The sequence below is a fragment of the Apteryx mantelli genome, chromosome 23, assembly GCF_036417845.1.
Source record: "Apteryx mantelli isolate bAptMan1 chromosome 23, bAptMan1.hap1, whole genome shotgun sequence".
Classification (NCBI taxonomy): Eukaryota; Metazoa; Chordata; class Aves; order Apterygiformes; family Apterygidae; genus Apteryx; species Apteryx mantelli.
The window spans coordinates 1814355-1830631 of NC_090000.1; the positions used below are offsets into that span (position 1 = coordinate 1814355).

At 65.7% G+C, this 16277-nt stretch overlaps 2 protein-coding genes across 2 annotated transcripts; one reads left to right on the forward strand and one right to left on the reverse strand.

Annotated features, from left to right (window-relative positions):
• The first annotated feature begins 968 nt into the window (after window positions 1-968).
• TMPRSS4 (transmembrane serine protease 4) lies at window positions 969-6425 on the forward strand. The gene is made up of 13 exons (XM_067310009.1): window positions 969-1052; window positions 1670-1703; window positions 1785-1898; window positions 2026-2178; window positions 2268-2397; window positions 2610-2711; window positions 2806-2846; window positions 3211-3373; window positions 3478-3644; window positions 3776-3871; window positions 3979-4118; window positions 4490-4667; window positions 6343-6425. The coding sequence occupies exons 1-13, from the start codon at window positions 969-971 to the stop codon at window positions 6423-6425; spliced, it is 1485 nt and encodes a 494-aa protein (XP_067166110.1).
• Window positions 6426-8781: 2356 nt separating this feature from the next.
• On the reverse strand, window positions 8782-14458 carry SCN4B (sodium voltage-gated channel beta subunit 4). Its single transcript, XM_067310308.1, has 5 exons — window positions 14404-14458; window positions 10302-10462; window positions 9415-9640; window positions 9006-9135; window positions 8782-8875 (listed from the first exon to the last, which is right to left on the reverse strand). Exons 1-5 carry the CDS (start codon window positions 14456-14458, stop codon window positions 8782-8784), a joined length of 666 nt encoding a protein of 221 aa, XP_067166409.1.
• Between the last annotated feature and the right edge of the window lie 1819 nt (window positions 14459-16277).

The window sequence follows — 16277 nt, forward strand, 5'->3', positions numbered from 1 at the left end:
TCATGCCCAGCCCCAGCCCGCGGTGACACGAGGTCAGCATGAGGAAGGACCAGCCCGCGCGCCCTCGGCCTGCTGCGCCGGCAGACGTGGGTGGCATTTGGGAGCGAGCGGGGCCGGCGTTGCAAAACTCCCGGGGCTCCTGCAGGCACCACGCGGCTAGATAAGCAGCTGGCTCCGGGAAGCGACTTGGGAAGGGCAGCAGAGACGAGAGGCTGTGGACCTGGAAACGTGCTCCCATCCCACCCTGCCCGCCCGTTCCCAGCACTTTCTGGCTCATCAGACCCAGGCTGTCTTTGTGCGTTAACCAATAAATAATCGCTTGGCACTTGCCCTTAAAATCCTGCGGGCTGAGCCTTCGTGCATGGCTAAACATGCCCAAACAGAGTGACCTGCGCAGGGAGGCAGGGAGGCAGGCAGGGAGGCAGGGAGGCAGGGCTGCACCGCTCCCTCCTGCCCGCCGGGGCTGGGGCACGGCCCGTGGCAGCCGCGCCGTGCTGCCAGCCCTGCCGCGCTGCTGCTCCCCTTCAAAGCCCAGCCTCCGAGCCCTGCGATCGCACACGGGGCTCGGCTCTCACTTGAAACGGCAGTGCAAACATTTCCAGCCCTCTGCTGCCAAGGGAAAAAAAACAGGCTGCTCCTAACAGCTCAGAAAGTAAAGCATAAAGAGCACAGGCTCCTTAAACCCCAAACCCTCTTGATTTTCGCTCCTGGATCTGTGGGTTTACGGTAGTGTTTTCAGTCTCCCTTACCTCTGTTCACGCGGGATAGAGGCCCTGCAAAAAAGCAAAGCCTTACCTGTCACGGTAGAGCCCAGAAACGACAGCAAAGGCAATGATCTTGCTCAGGGCTGGAGGGAGGGTTACAGCGATACGTAAACGTGCTGCTTTCCATGGCCTCAGAAGGGCAGGAGCGCGCTGCAAAGTGCAGACAGCCAGGGAGCAGCTTTCAGCAGCACGGCACAGGCAAGGATGCAAAACGGGCAGCGTCCCCCCCCCGAAACCCGAGTGAACGGCCACCAACGGCCTCGCCGTCCTGTCCCACTGCAACCTGCCGTGAGCAGAGCAGCTACAGGAAGCGTGAAGGGAGCAGGAGGGAGCAGCGCCTTGTTCCCGCTCGCTCCGGCGGCGGCGGCGGCGGCTGTCGCGGGGGCTCTGTTTGCCGCGTCTCCTAGCAGCGGCACGGCTCGGCCCTCCCTCCGCCCCGCGCTCCCCTGGGCTGGGCTGCTTTCTCCCGCGGCTCCGGCGGTGCTAGGGCGACCGCCAGCAGCGGTGCTCCCGTCGGAGCGCACCGGCTGTGCCGGGGCTGGGCCAGCCAGGGGGCACAAGCCCGGCCGTGGCGTGCCGGGGGGGACACAGCGCCGGAGGCACAAGTATTTTGACTCAGGGTTTTGTGGCACATCAGCAAGGGCCTCTTTCATAAACCCTGCGAATCTTTAAGCCTCGGTTGCATTAAAAAAGCAGTAAGTCTGTAACGCGAAGAGCCAGTTAGGTGAATGGAGCAGGCGGCGTCCTTGGGAATGGCACGGCCGGGCTCAGCCTGGGCGAGGGCCACGACGTGGTGTGGCACGGGTTGGCCACGTAGCTTGACACCCTCCCCCCCCCCCCCCCCCGCCAGCTGCTCTCTCCCTGTGGTTCCTGCTCCTTAGCCAGTTTTCCCCTCTGGTTTGCAGGACGAAGCCTCCGAGCGGCCGCTGAGCAGCGGAGGTAATGCCTGCCGGCGCCGGGGCGGGAGCGCGGCCAGGCTGAGCCCCGTGCCTCTCGGTCACGCTCTGCGCTGCGTTGCAGGTGCCAGGGCAGGTCCCAAGGCCTCCGCGGCGCTGCAGTCCTTCAAGCGCTTCGGCATCCCCATCCTGGCGGCCGCGCTCGGCCTCGCCAGCATCATAGCCATCGGGTTCTTCGGTACGGCTCCCGCTCTCCTCCCGCCGCTGCCGGGCTCGGCACAGGCAGCTGCAGAGCCAGGGCTCGGCGGGGACCGGCTCTGCTCCCTCCCTGCCGAGCCGCAGTGCTGAGCCCTGTTTCCCTCCAGTCAAGATCTACCTGGACTACTACTACTTCTTCTGCAAGCAGCCGCTGCGGCTGGTGCCGCTGCAGCAGGTGTGCGACGGCCAGGCCGACTGCGCGCAGGGCGAGGACGAGGCCAGCTGCGCCCAGCGGGTCCCCGACGGGCCGCGGGTGGGCGGTGAGTCCGGGACGCCGTGCCGCAGCGCCGCGCTGCCGCAGGGAGCCTCTGCCGGCCCCCAGCAAGGCTGAGCCCCCGTTTCTCTCTAGTCCGCCTCTCCAGGGACAGATCCACCCTGCAGGTGCTGGACACCGTCACCGGAGCCTGGTCCGGGGTCTGCCACGACCACTTCGACCTGCCGCTGGCAAAAGCAGCCTGCGAGCAAATGGGCTACAGCAGGTGCGAGGCGGCTTTCTCCTCCGCGCGTCGTTCCCCCGCGGATCTACCCTGCTCCCCCAGAAGCCCTTCGGGGCCGAGCCTCCGCTCGGCTCCCCGCGGCGCCCCCGCGCCAGAGCTGCCCCGCATCTCCCAGCGTGGCCGTGGCCAAGCTTCCCGCTGTGGGCAGGTGGGGAGCCGCGCTGAGCCCCGTGCCTCCGCTCGGTGTCTTGCAGCCTCCCCGCTTTCCGGGCGGTGAATGCGGGCGGCGGGCAGGCCCTGCCGCTGCGCGAGGTTGCGTTGCGTGACGGCGGCCTGCAGCTGCGGCAGGCGGGCAGGTGAGTGCTCCACAGCCGCCCTGCCGGCAGGACGCCGGGCCCCGTGCCCGCGGCGCCGCTCTCCTCTCACGCAGCCCCTCGCTCCCTCTCGCAGGAAGTGCCTCTCGGGCTCCGCGGTCTCGCTCATTTGCTCCCGTAAGTACGACTGCGCCTCCCGGCCACCCGCCCCGGGTGCAGCCGGCGCCGCGGCTATGACACCGCCGGCTCCGGGTGCGAGTCGCGGCGGCAGCCCCAGCCCTGGCCCTTGCACGCACGCAGCAGCCCTTTGCATGCGGAAAGTTGGATTTAACTGGTGCTCACCCCCTCGTTAAGCCGGCACGAACCGCCCAGAACCGAAACCCCTAGGAAAGGCTTCCTCTTGCTGATGAATTACCCTAACGAAGCTAACGCAGCCGGTGCTCAGGCCTCCCCCCGGGCGGCAGGGGAGGGCGGCGCGCGCGCTCGCCTCCCCTCTCCTGCCGCCGGCGCTAACGTGCTGCTCCGCGGCGTCGGGCGGCAGAGGAGTGCGGCGAGAGCACCAGGGCCCTGCGGGTGCTCGGCGGGCGCCCGGCGGCCATCGAGGCTTGGCCCTGGCAGGTGAGCCTGCAGTACAGGAAGGAGCACATCTGCGGCGGCAGCATCCTCGATGCCAGCTGGATCCTCACCGCCGCGCACTGCTTCAAGTGAGCCAGTGGGCGCCCGCGGCACCGCCGCCCCCGTGCAGCGCCCCGGCTCTTGGCCGGCGGCGGGGCGAGGCGAGGGCGGTAACGGAGGGGTCCGTGCACAGGAACAACCCCGTCGTGCAGAGCTGGCGCGTGAAGGCCGGCTCCCGCCTGCTCTCAGGCACCGCCACCCTCGCCGTGGAGAAGGTCTTCCTGGCCAAGGCGGCGCCCGCCTCTCCCAAGGACGACGACATCGCCCTGGTGAAGCTGCGCTCCCCGCTGCGCCTCTCAGGTGAGATGCGGCTCGACCCTCCCGGGGGCCGGCGTGCCTCCCGGCGGTGGCGCCGAGAAGAGGCCGGGCAGCCCGCGGGGCCCCGCGCCCCGGCCTCACCGGCAGCCCGCCGGCGCCACTCTCGCCTGCAGCCAGCAGCAAACCCATCTGCCTGCCCTACTTCGACGAGGAGCTGCACCCGGGCACCCTGCTCTGGGTGACGGGCTGGGGCTACACGCGGGAGCACGGTGAGCAACGCCGCCTGCGCGCAGCCTGGGCGCCCCTCGCAGCCCTCCTGCTCGGCGCCGCACCGCGCGGCTCGGTGCTCCCCCCTGAGCGGGCGCCTCCTGTGCAGGCAAGCTGTCGGAGACCCTGCGGGAGGCGGAGGTGAAGCTGATCGACACCCGGAGCTGCAACCTGGCTGCCTACCACGGGGACGTCACGGAGAAGATGCTGTGCGCGGGCCTGCCGCAAGGCGGGGTGGACACCTGCCAGGTGGGGGGCTGCGCTCGGCCGCCCGCCGTCCCTGCGCTGCCGCGGGGCTCGCTGCGCCCCGTGGGCTTGCTGCTGCAGGAAGGGGTGGCAGCCTGGTCCCGCGTCCCTTACCAGTGAAATGTCCCTTTAACGGGAGAGCTCCAGCCACCGCAGTCCTGGGAAACAGCTGCAGACGCGAAGCGTTTCAGGCACGGTGTAACGGTGCTGGGCTCTCCCGAGTGCTCGCCCCTCCTTGGGGCTGGACCCCGGGAGTGGTGGGTCGGGCAGCGCGTGCAGCCCCCTGCCCACGTTGGCACCCGCTCCCGGCCCCAGGGAGGCTCGAGGCCGGGCCGACAGAATGCATCCCCCTCAGGCCGGCTTGTCCTTCGCAGGGGGACAGCGGCGGGCCCCTGCTGTATTTTCACGACCGCTGGCAGGTGGTGGGCATCGTCAGCTGGGGCCAGGGCTGCGGCACCCCCAGCACCCCCGGCGTCTACACCAGCGTCCAGGCCTACCTCAACTGGATCTACACCGTCCGCAGGGTCAGTGCCCTTCCCGATGCGTGGCGCCGTGGGATGGCTGGCGGGATGGGGGGAAATGGGCGCCTCCGGGGCAGGCGCAGCTCCCCGACGGCTCTGCACGGGGAGCAGCCGCGCAGCATCCAACACGGGCATCTTCTCCTCTGCCTCTCTGCCCTTCCAGTCGGAGCTGTGAGACCTGCGGGATGGGTCCCCTCCGTCCCCGACCTCCTGTCCCTTACGCGCTTGGCTCTCCTGGCCCTGGCAGCAGATGGGAAACAGATATCGAGCCGCTGAGGGCGAGCGAAGCCTCCCGACCTCGCATGGGCAGGCCGCGGCTTAGCATGCCGGAGGGCGGCCAAGGAGATGCAGGGCAGCTCGGAGCAGCAGCCACCGACACCGCCGAGGAATTCGACCGGCTCAAGCTGCCTTCCGGAGAGAGATTAATTTATTGCCCTGTGCCGATCCTGCTGCGTCAGGCAGGTTCCCACGCGTCGAAGCTGCTGCTTGCTCAGATTAGTCCCCCTTTCTTAGCTGACAGAGAGAAACGATGTTTGTGCTGTTGAGTATTCGCCTTAAAAGAAAGGATTTGTTTTTTCACGCAGCCTGTGAAGGGTTTGTCCCTCTTATTCACGAGGCCTCTTTCTCACCAAGCCCCGTGCTAGCCTGCGTTAAGCTCCAGCCTGGCGCTGCAGCCGGGGCCCTGCCCTGCCTTCGCCCGCCGTTCGGGGCCTGCCGGGCTCCAGCAGCCCCGCGCCGCCTTACTCCTTTGCATTTTTCATTCCCTCTTAAGCAAAACAAGGGGTGAGGGCGCGTGACAGCAATGAAGGCCCCCACGCACCCAGACGCCGGTGAGCCCCACGGCCAAGCGCCGGGGAAGCAGCCTGCGGGTGCACGCTGCCGCCCTGAGCCCCGGAGCGGGAGGCTGCTGTGCCCAGCGGAGCTCCAGCGCGGCCCCAGGAGCTGCCCTCCCTTTCGGCAGCGCTGCGCCCACGAGTCACAAGGAGGAAGAGCGACTTTTCTAAGAAACAGAAGCGGGCGCAAGTGTTTCCAGGAAGACGGAGACTCTGGAACAAAGAATCACTTCTGAGATGCCCTTTTTCTTTAGAAATGCGCCAGTGGTTTCATGCCGCAATGCCAGGCCCCTCGGCGGCGATTGCGCTGGAAAGCCACGATTCTCCGTGTCTGCGGCCGTCTCCCGTGCCGTGGGAACAAGGCAGGGTTTATTTCCCGGCGCTCGGGAACAAGCCTCTATTGTGCGCGGGTAACAAAGGAAGGGCCCGGGGGGCGGAATCACCGTAAACAAACAGGGGCTTTAGGAGCTTTTTTAAATCAGCTTTTTGGACTGTAGCTTCAGCCCCAGCAGAAATTGGGGCCGTTCTTGCGCAGCGGGGCGGGGAGGGATCTTGCTTTCTAGCTAGCTGCACCCGGAGAGCCCTTGGCCGCGGGGAAGCCCGTGCAGCGCGCTGCAAACGCTCGCTCCCGCGGGCTGCGGGCAGGGGGACGGCCCCGCTCCGCCTGCGGCCCCGCTGCCGCCTCGGGGCGCCAGCAGTACCGCGAGCAGCCCCAGCCCCAGCAAGCACCCCCAAAAAGCCACGCTACAGAGAGTTTCTCTAGTAAACATAAAGTTTATTTCATTCAAGGCAAAGCTAGCTAAAACTCTACAGTGCAAAATGTGTTGCAAGTCATAACACAGCGTGTTGCACGCACCCTGTGTGTACTCGCAGGTATCTCCTACATCTATTTCCACACGCCTACACGCACCTGTGCCGGTCACACCACACCACACCACACCACACACTTCCAGTAGTGCCGTCCCCCGGCACGCCGCGGGAAGCCCCGGGGATGGCAGGGACCCCGCCGGAGCGGCACGAGCTCCCGAGCCAGCCCCTTCCCCACAGCACTGCCTGCAACACCCGCTCACACATGCCTACGGACAGTTACATTTCCAAAACTGGTTATGCTGACTTTTCTTCCTTCAAGCCAGAGGAATAACCCATGCATAGTACAGCATTGCATATCCTGTGGTAAGTGGAGCTGGGTCCAGATACCGTCTAGAAAAGGCTGGCAGGTTAGGACAGCTAAAAATAGTTCTTGGAAAAAAAAAATCCCTTCCTCCCCTCACTGCCCTCTCCCCTGGGAGGTCTTCTCCAAGGATGGGCTGGCGGTCTCACTGGGGGGGCTCGCGTCTTCCTGCCCAGACTCTCGTGAGCGATGATGGACGTTAATGATACCTGGCATTTACAGAGCGCCTTTCACCCAAGGAGCGCGGAGCACTTCGCGCAGCCATGCCGGGAGCCTCACAGCTCCTGCGAGGTAGCTCAGGTTTGCTGTCCCCATGCGACAGATGGGGAAACCAAAGCACAGAGGAGTCGAGTGATTTGCCCGAGGGTCCCACAGGTCCCTAGGGCAGAGACAAGACCGGGATCCCGGGGGCCTGACTCCCACCTTCCTGTTTACCCAGCAGCCAAGGAAACCTGCCGGGCGCCTTGCAGCCTGTCCCGTGGCGGCACTGGCACATACCCACAACACAGGCGAAACAGGGAACAAATCACCTCCTAGAGCACAGTGGCACCTTCAGCTGCAAAATCAACTCCTTCCCTTCGCGCCCCGCACAGCCCGTGGAAACAGGGTGGTTTGTGCTTTACGTCTCCAGTTCCTCAAAAGCCCCGCGAGGCTTTGCGCGGCCCTCGGCGCGGGGGCGGCACGCACACAGGCGGGCAGACACGCTTGCACGCCCGGCCTCCCGCCAGCGTGCTCCATGCCGAGCCCGCCCTTCGAAATACGGCGGCCAACTTACCCCGAGAAACCCGGCTCAGGCGGTTCCCCACACGGCTCTGGCGCTCCCGAATCCCAGCAGCGCGTGCCCTCAGTAAAGACCCTCCGGCTTTGCACCTGCAGCGCCCTCGTCCAAGGATCTCAAAGCACTGTACAAATGTTAGCCAAGGAAGCCTCACAACACCCCCTGCGAGGTAGAGCAGTATTATTATCCCCATTTTACAGGTGGGGAAACTGAGGCACAGAGAGGCAAAGCGACTTGCCCAGGGTCACCCAGCCGGTCGGTGGCAGGACCAGGAGCAGGCTGGGGCCGCCCTGACCCCGCTCCTCTCGCCGGGGCACGACTGTGCTCCCTCCCTGCCTTGTGGACGGAGTGCCGCAGTTTTCCTCGGGTGAAAGGGAAACACAATCAGCCTTCTTCCCGTGGGAGTCTAACATTTAAAAAAAATCTGCTTAACGAGTTAAAGCCTTGGCAGATCAGCTTTGAAAGCATCACTGCTTTAAGTACCTCGCTTTAAAAAGAGGGGAGCGGCAGTGAGACCAGAACCAACATAAGACCAGGGGAGCATCTCCCGAGGAGGCTGGGCCGGAGCCGGGAGAGGCAGAGGCCGGGACGGCGGCAGCGCATGGGGGATGTGGGTTCCCGCGCCCCACGCCAGCCGCCCCGGCGCCGATGAGGACCCCGCTCCCTGCCAGAGGGGTCTGCGCGGTGCAAAGCCAGTGTGAAGGGTGGCGCTTCCCCCCCCCCTCCTCCTCCCCGGCCGGGGACGGGGGAGCCGGGTCCCCAGCGGGAAGCGGCTGGGCGCGCGGGGCCAGCAGCGATGCCGGGACACGGCAAACCCCTCGCGATGGGAGGCAGCGGCCCCAGGAGCAGCTCTCCCCCCGGCCCTGCCGCGGGAGCCCCGAGCCCCGTCCCCGCGGGGCAGAGACCGCAGCCAGCGCTGGCAGTGCTTGCTCTGCTCCGGGGCAGCGGCAGGCTCCCTCCTGCGCGCCGAGGCTCAGCATCGCTGCGGCGAAACACGCCAGCCCGAGCACATCACGCCGGGACGCCCGGCCGCCGCCCCAGCCTTGCACGCCCGCGTGCCGCGCCGCCGCCCGGCGCCCCGCTTCCCTCCCTGCTCGGCACCCTCTCGCCCTCGCTCAGGGCAGGGCAGGGCGGGCGGCTGCTGCCGCCGTCCCGGCGGGTCCCAGGCCAGCTCCGCAAGAAGCTCCCAGTCCCCACAGCAGCTGAGGTTGTTTCCGAGAAGCAGCGCAGGTTGCAGGCACGTGTGTAATAGAAACATGTCTCAAGCGTCGGTAGTTTAAAAAGAAAACAAAAGGGGAAGGCTCGCCCCCCCCGCCCACCCTCCCCGCTCCGCCGTGGGCCAGGGCCGCCGGGCGCCTCGGCTTCATGCCTTTGGTGCTGCTTTTTGATCCGCTTTGGAGCCCGCCAGGCCGTTCTCGGTGTTGTCGTTCCCCGACGAGCTGACGAGGCACTCCTTCCTGGGGAGAGCGCGCAGCTGCCGAGGGCCTGCGGCATGGCCCGCTCGCCCGCAGCCGGCCGCCCCGCCGGCGGCTCCCCGCGCCCCGCCGAGCCCGGCACCCGGCGCCAGCGGCACGCGTCCATACTCACTTCCTGTCCTGCATCTTCTTGATGATGAAGAGGATAACTTTCTTGACCAGCATGAAGAAGACGAGAAAGCCGATGACGCCCCCCACGACGCTTACGATGATGAGCGTCAAGGTGTTGTCCGTCTCCACCACTGCCGGGGAAAGGGGCCGGAGAGGGCTCAGCAGGGGCGAGCGGGGGGCTCCCGGCAGGGCAGCCCCTCCGCTCCCCGCCCTCTGTATGGCTCCCGCGGCAGAGCGGCGGGATGAGAGGGACGAGGCCGGCCCTGCTCCCTAGGGATGCAACCGCCCCCGGGAAGCCAGCTGTCTCCCAGCACCCTGCCGCGACCATGCACGAGGTCAGATGCATTTGGGTTCACGTCCCCATTGCCCCGTTGCCCCTCGCGGCGTGCTGGGGCCCCGGCGGCACTTACTTTTGTGGACGACGGTGAGGAAGATGGAGGCGCTGTGCTGCGCGTTCTTCTCCTTGGGGTTCTTGACATGGCACGTGTATTTCCCGGCATCGCTGAAATCCACTTCACTCAGCACTATGGAGATGTTGTTGTCCTTCCCGGTGGTCGAGCCGACGAACTCGACCCGGGGGTTGCGTCCCACGAGGGAGGGCTCCGAGGCCTTGCTCTTGATCTTGCCGTGGTAAATCTGCAGAGGCAGGGAGGCGGCGGGGCGGCGTCAGCGCCTGGACTCCGGGCGAGGAAAGGGCTCGAGCCGCTGCCTGGTTGCCCTGCCCCACTTGTGCACGCACAGACAAGACTGGCCACATGTCCCAGCACGGAGGGGATCAGAGCCACAGCCCACCAGGCAAGTGACAGATCAGCGCAGCCATGGTGAGGACCACAGCAAAGAGCAGAGCATAGGCTGAAGAGCAGAGTATTCCCCAGGGGAAGCCAAACCATAGAGCATTTCAGAGCAAGCTCCAGAGGAGAAAATGAACCATATATTGCCCAAAGTGCAGACCTGCTCCTGAACAGCCAATTTATGAGCAAAAGGAATGAAACTGGTTCTCAAGTTGGTACCAAGGAATTTCACAGAAACGACTGAACTCATGAGCAGCAAAACATCCAGAGCAGCTTTGCGCCCCAAAGCAGAAGCGTGCGTGGGGACAGGAATCGCCCAGTTTGCGCAGCCCTGTCCCCCCAGAGCTGGACATGCCGGGAGCGAATGCAGCCCCAGCCGCTCCTGGCTGGCAGGGCTCCCGCATGCGGAGGAAGGGAACTGTGGGTGAGCCGCAGTGCTGCTCTGCGCTGGGCAAATCTGCAAGGACTTGCCAGGAAGCAGAGGCAAAGCCGGGAGAGCCACCCACCATCTCTGTCGAGTTGAAATACCATGTGAAGACCAGGTCCTGGAAGCCTATGCAGGTGGTGAAGATGCAGGGCAGCAGGACATTGGAGCCATTCAGAGCCATCACAGTGTTGGTCTTCCCCACTGATACCTCCAAGGCGAAGGCGATGGAGATGTGCAAACCTGGCGGGGAGGGGGGAGGAGAGAGTGAGGACACCGTGCTGGCAGGCGGTCCAGCTCGCTGCAACCTGTCCTTCCCCAGGCCGCGATGCAGCCAGGCCTGCTGCCTGGCTCGGGCCCATGCGAATAAGAGCACGTGCTTTGCTATCGGGGGGGACATGCGGCCAAGGACCCCAGCCTTCTCCATGCGCCCAGCCTCCTGGGAGCTGGCAGGGGAGCCGGCACAGCCTGCGCCTGGCTGCCAGGGCAGCCCAGCGGACGCAGGGGTCCCTGCTCCGAGAGAGCGCAGCGGGCTGCGTCCAGCACCCTGCAGAGGCAGAGCGGATTCAAGGGGAGCCATCCTCTCACCAAGGAGAAGGCATGCAAATGAAAGCCCGATTTGCATGTTATCCACAACGCCTTCAGCTAAACCTTAAAAGGGGGAAAAAAGCCCAAAGCAAAGCGGAGCTCTCTGTTCTTAAAGCGACGAGTTCAAACACTAATTATCATTTCCATGCTGGCTGGCTGCCACTTGGACGTTCCCCCCAGCGAAGGGCTCAGGGTGAGCCGGTGCAGCAGGCTCCTTACAGAGCCTGTGCAGCGCTCGGGAGCAGCATCCCAGCAAGTCCGCCTTGCAGAAAGCTTCGCCTCCCGCTGTAGCCGACGGATGACCTTCAAACTGCAGAAGGCAGCTCTGCTGCTCCTCTCCTCCCCGTTAGCAGAGCAGGAAGAAATACATGGAAGGAGCAGATGCAAGCCCAGCTACGAGAGCCAAGGGCACGTCTGAAAGCTGCCGGGGTCCTGCACAGGGGAACGGCACTGCCCTGCTGTGCACCAGGCTGGGGCCAGCGGCGTCTGCACGAACCCCCTCCTGCGGGCACAGAGATGCTTCGCTTTGGACCAGGGGAGCAGCCCCACACCGCGGCCCTGCCCTGCTTGCACCACGCGACACAAGCCAGCAGAGCATCATCCTCCCCCTTCCCAGACCTCAGCGGCAGCGGGGACCCCCTCGTCCTTGCAAAGCCTTGCCCCGGCGCTCTGCCTTCCCAGGGCAGCCGGGGCTGCACCTCCGGAGAAGGCAGAAGACAGCCCACCTCCCTGCCTCCCCCGTCGGCTGGGGGGCACCCGGGCTGGCTTCGCCTGGGGCTGCCTGCCCCTTTGGCCAGAGAGGTCTTCCTCGGGGCTGTCCCTGAGCTGTGCCCCGGGACGGCACTCGCAGAGACCCGTGGCTGTCCCTGCCGTGGGAGCAGAGCCTCATGCCCGCGGTCAGGGCAAGGGCGCGGGGCTCGGACTGCTCTGCCCTGCCTGGCGCACGGCGCGAGTCGCTCTCCTCGCCCTCCCCACCCTAGCTCCAGGCTACCAAAGAGAAGGCTGTAAGCCTGTTTTCCGAGGGAAAACCTTAGACAGCCAAAAACACAGGGGTCACAGCTCCTGCCGTGCCTTCAAGCCAGTCCGCAGCTCCACTGACACCTGCACTTAGAGGAACTGCCCTCAGCTTCAGAACAGGTCATCTCCGCAAGCGCTTCAGCTGCTTAGTTATTCTCCTGCACGTGCAGCGCTAACGCCTCCCCGGGCACGGCTCGCCCCGGCTGAGCCTGGCGGCCTCGCGCGCCGGCCTTCCGCCCCTGCTGCAGTGCTGCATTCAAGCACTGCAGCGAAACAGTTATTTAACTTTACAAAGAAGCAGCTTGCGTTCTGCTTGAGAGGCTCGATCTGACGTGGGGGAGCCATCCCCACCGCACGGAGGTTTCTCGCAGCGGCCAGGCTCCCACGCCGTGACCGTGCTGTGGAGGGGACTTCGGGGCCCGGAGGGTCCCAGGGCAATCAGAGCTGCTCCCTGGGGGACGCCTGGCTTTGCAGGTATGTCTGAGCAGGAAGGTCCCTCCAAGGGGACAGTTACTTACAGGAAAGATGACTCCTTGCAGCTTGTAACATTTTTAATCCTGTCTGCCACCATTATAACATCATGAGCGTAATCTGAATTGAATGTGTGGGGCAAATGGAGGCTGATCTTGTTCCTGTCATGCTGTGGTCTCAGGAAGACAGAAGCGATATGTTACCACTAAATAAAGCACAGAGGAAAACACGTCGGGAGGCTGGTGGATTACTTACTGAACCTGCTACCTCAGCCGCCCCCCTTGCTTTGCCTTACACCCATAGCTGCTGCACTTTGCACCCCCAGCGCCCCGCTTGGAGCTTCTCCATGCCAACGTTCGCTTCAAAGGAAAAGTCCTGCCCCGGGGGGGCTCCAGGCTACCGCCCACGCCTGCAGGCACAGTTCTCCCCCAAAAGGCAGAGGAAGGAGACCCGGGGAGCAGCCGCTCCTGCTAACGCTGGAGCGCTGGCTGCCTGCTCTTTGCTCCTGCAGGGAGGGCGAGTGCGCGGGGCAAGTCCCCCCACGCGGGGTCCCAGAGCCACCGAGCTGCACGCACTAGTGCTGGGCACGGGACGCAGCCTCCGAGAGAGCAGCAGCAGCCCTCCAACCCGGGCCAGGGCCCAGAGCAGGAATTTCACTTCAGGGCTGCTGCCGACCCTCCGGTTTTCCTGTAGCCCACCAGGGACCTTGTCTGGGAAGCACTGGCCTCACGGGAAGAGGATGCGGGATTCGTCTGAACAGCCACTGGCTGTGGAAACGGTGCCCCATAAAAACTTCTGCTGCCTGTAAAAACCAGCATGAGCTCCTGGCACAGAGAGCAAGCAGCGCTGGTGGGCTGGCCGGGCTCCTCTCCACCGAGGCCCCCGAGCCTGCTCGCGGCAGGACACCCAGGTCTCTTCCCACGAGTGCCAGCGGGGAAAGCCGTGCTGCCCACCACTACTCCCTGGAGAGCAAAGGCATCTCCGAAACACTCGGCCACAGAGATCTGCACAGAAACTCTCCCCTCCCACCTCCAGGCTCCCAGCCCACAAGAGCAACCAGTGTGACAAAGTTCCCATTTCCACCCCCAGCATCCTGCTGTCCAGTGTCTCCGAGTCTCTCCTAGCACCACATTCTCAGCCCCCCTGCTGAAAGCAGCTTGCACTGCATTTATCCGAGCAGGGACTTTCAAAAGAGAGCAGGGAATAGAATCCAGATGCTGCAGGGAGTCAGGTACTTACCTGCCTTTGGTGTCTCCAGCTCATTTAAAATACACTTAAGAACCATGCCCTGCAAAATGCCTCTCAAGGGAGTTTCCCAGCAGTGAGGGCTGCAAATGCAGCCCTTGCTTTTAGGCCCTCTACACCCATTAGCAAGAGGATGACCTACAGGAGCAGGAGTGCGGCCGGCGGGTGCTGGCAGATGCAGGTGGCTTGGAAGCAGCCCCAGCGGGGCCTGCGGCAGGGAGGGGAACGGCTGCAAACCTCCTTCCTTCTCCAGGCAGCCGGGGGATTTCGGGTGTCCCCAGGCACGGGTCTGGGTGTCATGCTCCAAGCGGCGGCCCTGCGGTATGGGTTCGTCCCCGAGCTGGGGAGAAGCGCATGCAAATGGTTGTTTCCCAAATAGACTGTAAAAAGAACGACCTGTCGGCGGGCGTGCTGGCGGCTGTGTTCAAGCAGCGCATTGCTTCCCTACGGCTATTCCCCCGGTTCACGTTAGCAGGCAGGTAGCAGCGGTCCCTGCTCGCAGAGCAGCCGAGCGGAGCAGGGCAAAGCGCGATGCAGCCGCAGCGCTCGCAGGAGGAAGCTCTGGTGATGTTAGCGACCGATGCAGGCAGGGCAGGGGGCTGGAGGCAGGACTTCAGAGTCCTCTCCCGGACTCGGCTGCGAAGTCACCTTGGACAAGTCACTTATCCTCAGTGCTTCGGACTCTCCGTCTGCAGAGCAGAGATAACCGTATCAGCGCTCACGGGTGGGAAATTCATCCGAGCAGCGGCGTCCGATCCCCGCGCCGCGGGCGGGCCGGATGCAAAGCAGCGGCGAGCAAAGCGGGGGCGATGCCGATGCCCCCCGCGGCGGGGGAGGCTGCGGCGGGGGGCGCCCGGCCTTACCGAGGAGCGCGGCGAGCGCGGCGCGGCGGCGGGCGGCGGGCGAGCGCGGGGCCATGGCTGCGGGCGGCGCGGTCCGTGCTGGCCCCCGGCGGCCCGGCTCTGGCCGCCCCCTCCCTCCCCTGCCCTCCCCTGCCCTCCCCGCCGCACCGCACCGCGCCGCGCCGGGCGGAGCCGCGCCGGGAGGAGGCGGCACCGCGCCGCCCCCGAGCCCCGCGGTTCCCTGCGCCGAGCGGGCTGCCGGCACCGCGCTCCGCGCCCCGCCGCCCCCTCCATTAGGCGGCACCTTTGGCAGACCGCACGCAGAGGGGCGGGGGGGGAGGGACCCTCCTAATGCACTTCGCCTCGTCTCCCAGGCCCATTAGCGGGCAGGACCCCTGTGCAGCCGCCGCCGCCTTGCTGGAGGCGAGGCGTCTGGAGCACGGGCACGGCGGGGGGGGGACGCTCCCAGCCCCGTTCCCGCTCCCAGCCCCGTTCCCGCTCCCGGGGTGGGCGTCTCTGCTGGCGCAGGGGCACGCACTGGCCCCCCGAACCGGGCGAGGCTGCGGCTCCCTGCCTGGGCGCAGCACCGCGGCGCGGTGCACCTGCAAGGGATCGCACCTTTCCTGGCAGGCCCGTGCAAGAGCAGCTCGCCCTGGGATGCTGCCCAGGGCCCTGCCTGCGTGGCCGGGCTGCCGTTGCCGGCTGCATGCATGCGCAGGTGAGGAAAAGCCGCAGGCTTTGCCGGGCACTGGGGCATCCCGGGGGACTCAGGGAGGATCGCTGGCAAGTTGAAGAGCTGGAGCTGCAGAGCTGGCAAGCGAGACAGGAAAAGTACAGGCAGCGGGAGCCAGGCAGCGCTGGCAGCCGGCGCTGCAGGAGCAGCAAGGAGCGCACTGCTGATGCAGCAAAGGCAGCTCGCAGGGAGCCTGAGCGATGGCTACGGCTAGGTGAGGGGAGCCGCAGGCCCTGGGAGCGAGGCAGGAGATGTGCCGAGACGGGAGGGGGAGCCCTGGATCTGCTGGAGCCTTGCTAATTGGGCTGGGGGGGACACCCTGGCGCAGCAGCTAGGCAGAGAGGCGCGCAGGGGTGGAGGGAGGCCTGTCACCATTGCAGCGGTGCGTGAGGGCTGCCCAGGGCGAAGAGCCTGTGCGGGGGCTCTGCGGGGCACGGTCCCAGGTGCCGAAGCCAGAGTGGCAGGTAAGGCCGAGGCCAGAGCCTCCGGGATGCAGCGAGCAGGAGCACAGGGACGTGTACTGCTAGAGAGCTGCAACGGTAGCAGCCATACCCTGGTGCAGGGAAGGGCCGTGGTATGAGGAAGAGTCATTCCTGGGATGCTCAGGAGTCTGTGAAGTTTGCTTCCAAAAAGATGGGGAAAATTGGGACGAGTTTGTCCAAAGTGCCATGGTGAATCACACCAGCAGAGCCCCAAATAGTTATGGGCGGGGGGAGGCTGTGACTAGCAGCACCACCCAGCTGGGAGGGCCTGCCGGTAAGTGCAGAGGCGTTGCTGCCGGCACAGGCACGGGCACGGGCATGGGCATGGACAGAAAGTGCTCTGCGAGCTCACACCCACCTTGTCCTGCGGCGACGCGCCCGGGCAGCCGAGCCCCAGGCAGCGCCGGCGGGAAGCAGCGTGCCAGACCGCAGGGAGATGTGCTGCACTGACGCAGCAGGCCCCTGCGAAGGGACGGCAGCTCCCGCGCTGGCTGGAGAGGGGACGAGGGCTTCGTGCTGCCCAAGGTGCCGCCTGCGCCCTCCATCAGCCCCCCAGCCACAGCCCAAAGACCGGGGGCAGCCTCTCCGGGCCGAATACCTGCGGAGGGGCTGGGCTCCTTGCAGGCTGCCAGCCTGGTGTCCTGCTTGCAGCTCCCACCACAGTGCCCGGGGTGAGCCGT

Coding starts and splice junctions, on each gene's coding strand:
- SCN4B (XM_067310308.1), bottom strand. CDS start 14,458: ATGGCCCCGCGCTCGCCCGCCGCCCGCCGCCGCGCCGCGCTCGCCGCG. Junction 10,463..14,403: donor CGCGCTCGCCGCGCTCCTCG/GTAAGGCCGGGC, acceptor CCTCCCCGCCAG/GTTTGCACATCTCCATCGCC. Junction 9,641..10,301: donor ATTTCAACTCGACAGAGATG/GTGGGTGGCTCT, acceptor CTGCCTCTGCAG/ATTTACCACGGCAAGATCAA.
- TMPRSS4 (XM_067310009.1), top strand. CDS start 969: ATGCAAAACGGGCAGCGTCCCCCCCCCGAAACCCGAGTGAACGGCCAC. Junction 1,704..1,784: donor GCGGCCGCTGAGCAGCGGAG/GTAATGCCTGCC, acceptor GCTGCGTTGCAG/GTGCCAGGGCAGGTCCCAAG. Junction 3,645..3,775: donor CTCCCCGCTGCGCCTCTCAG/GTGAGATGCGGC, acceptor TCTCGCCTGCAG/CCAGCAGCAAACCCATCTGC.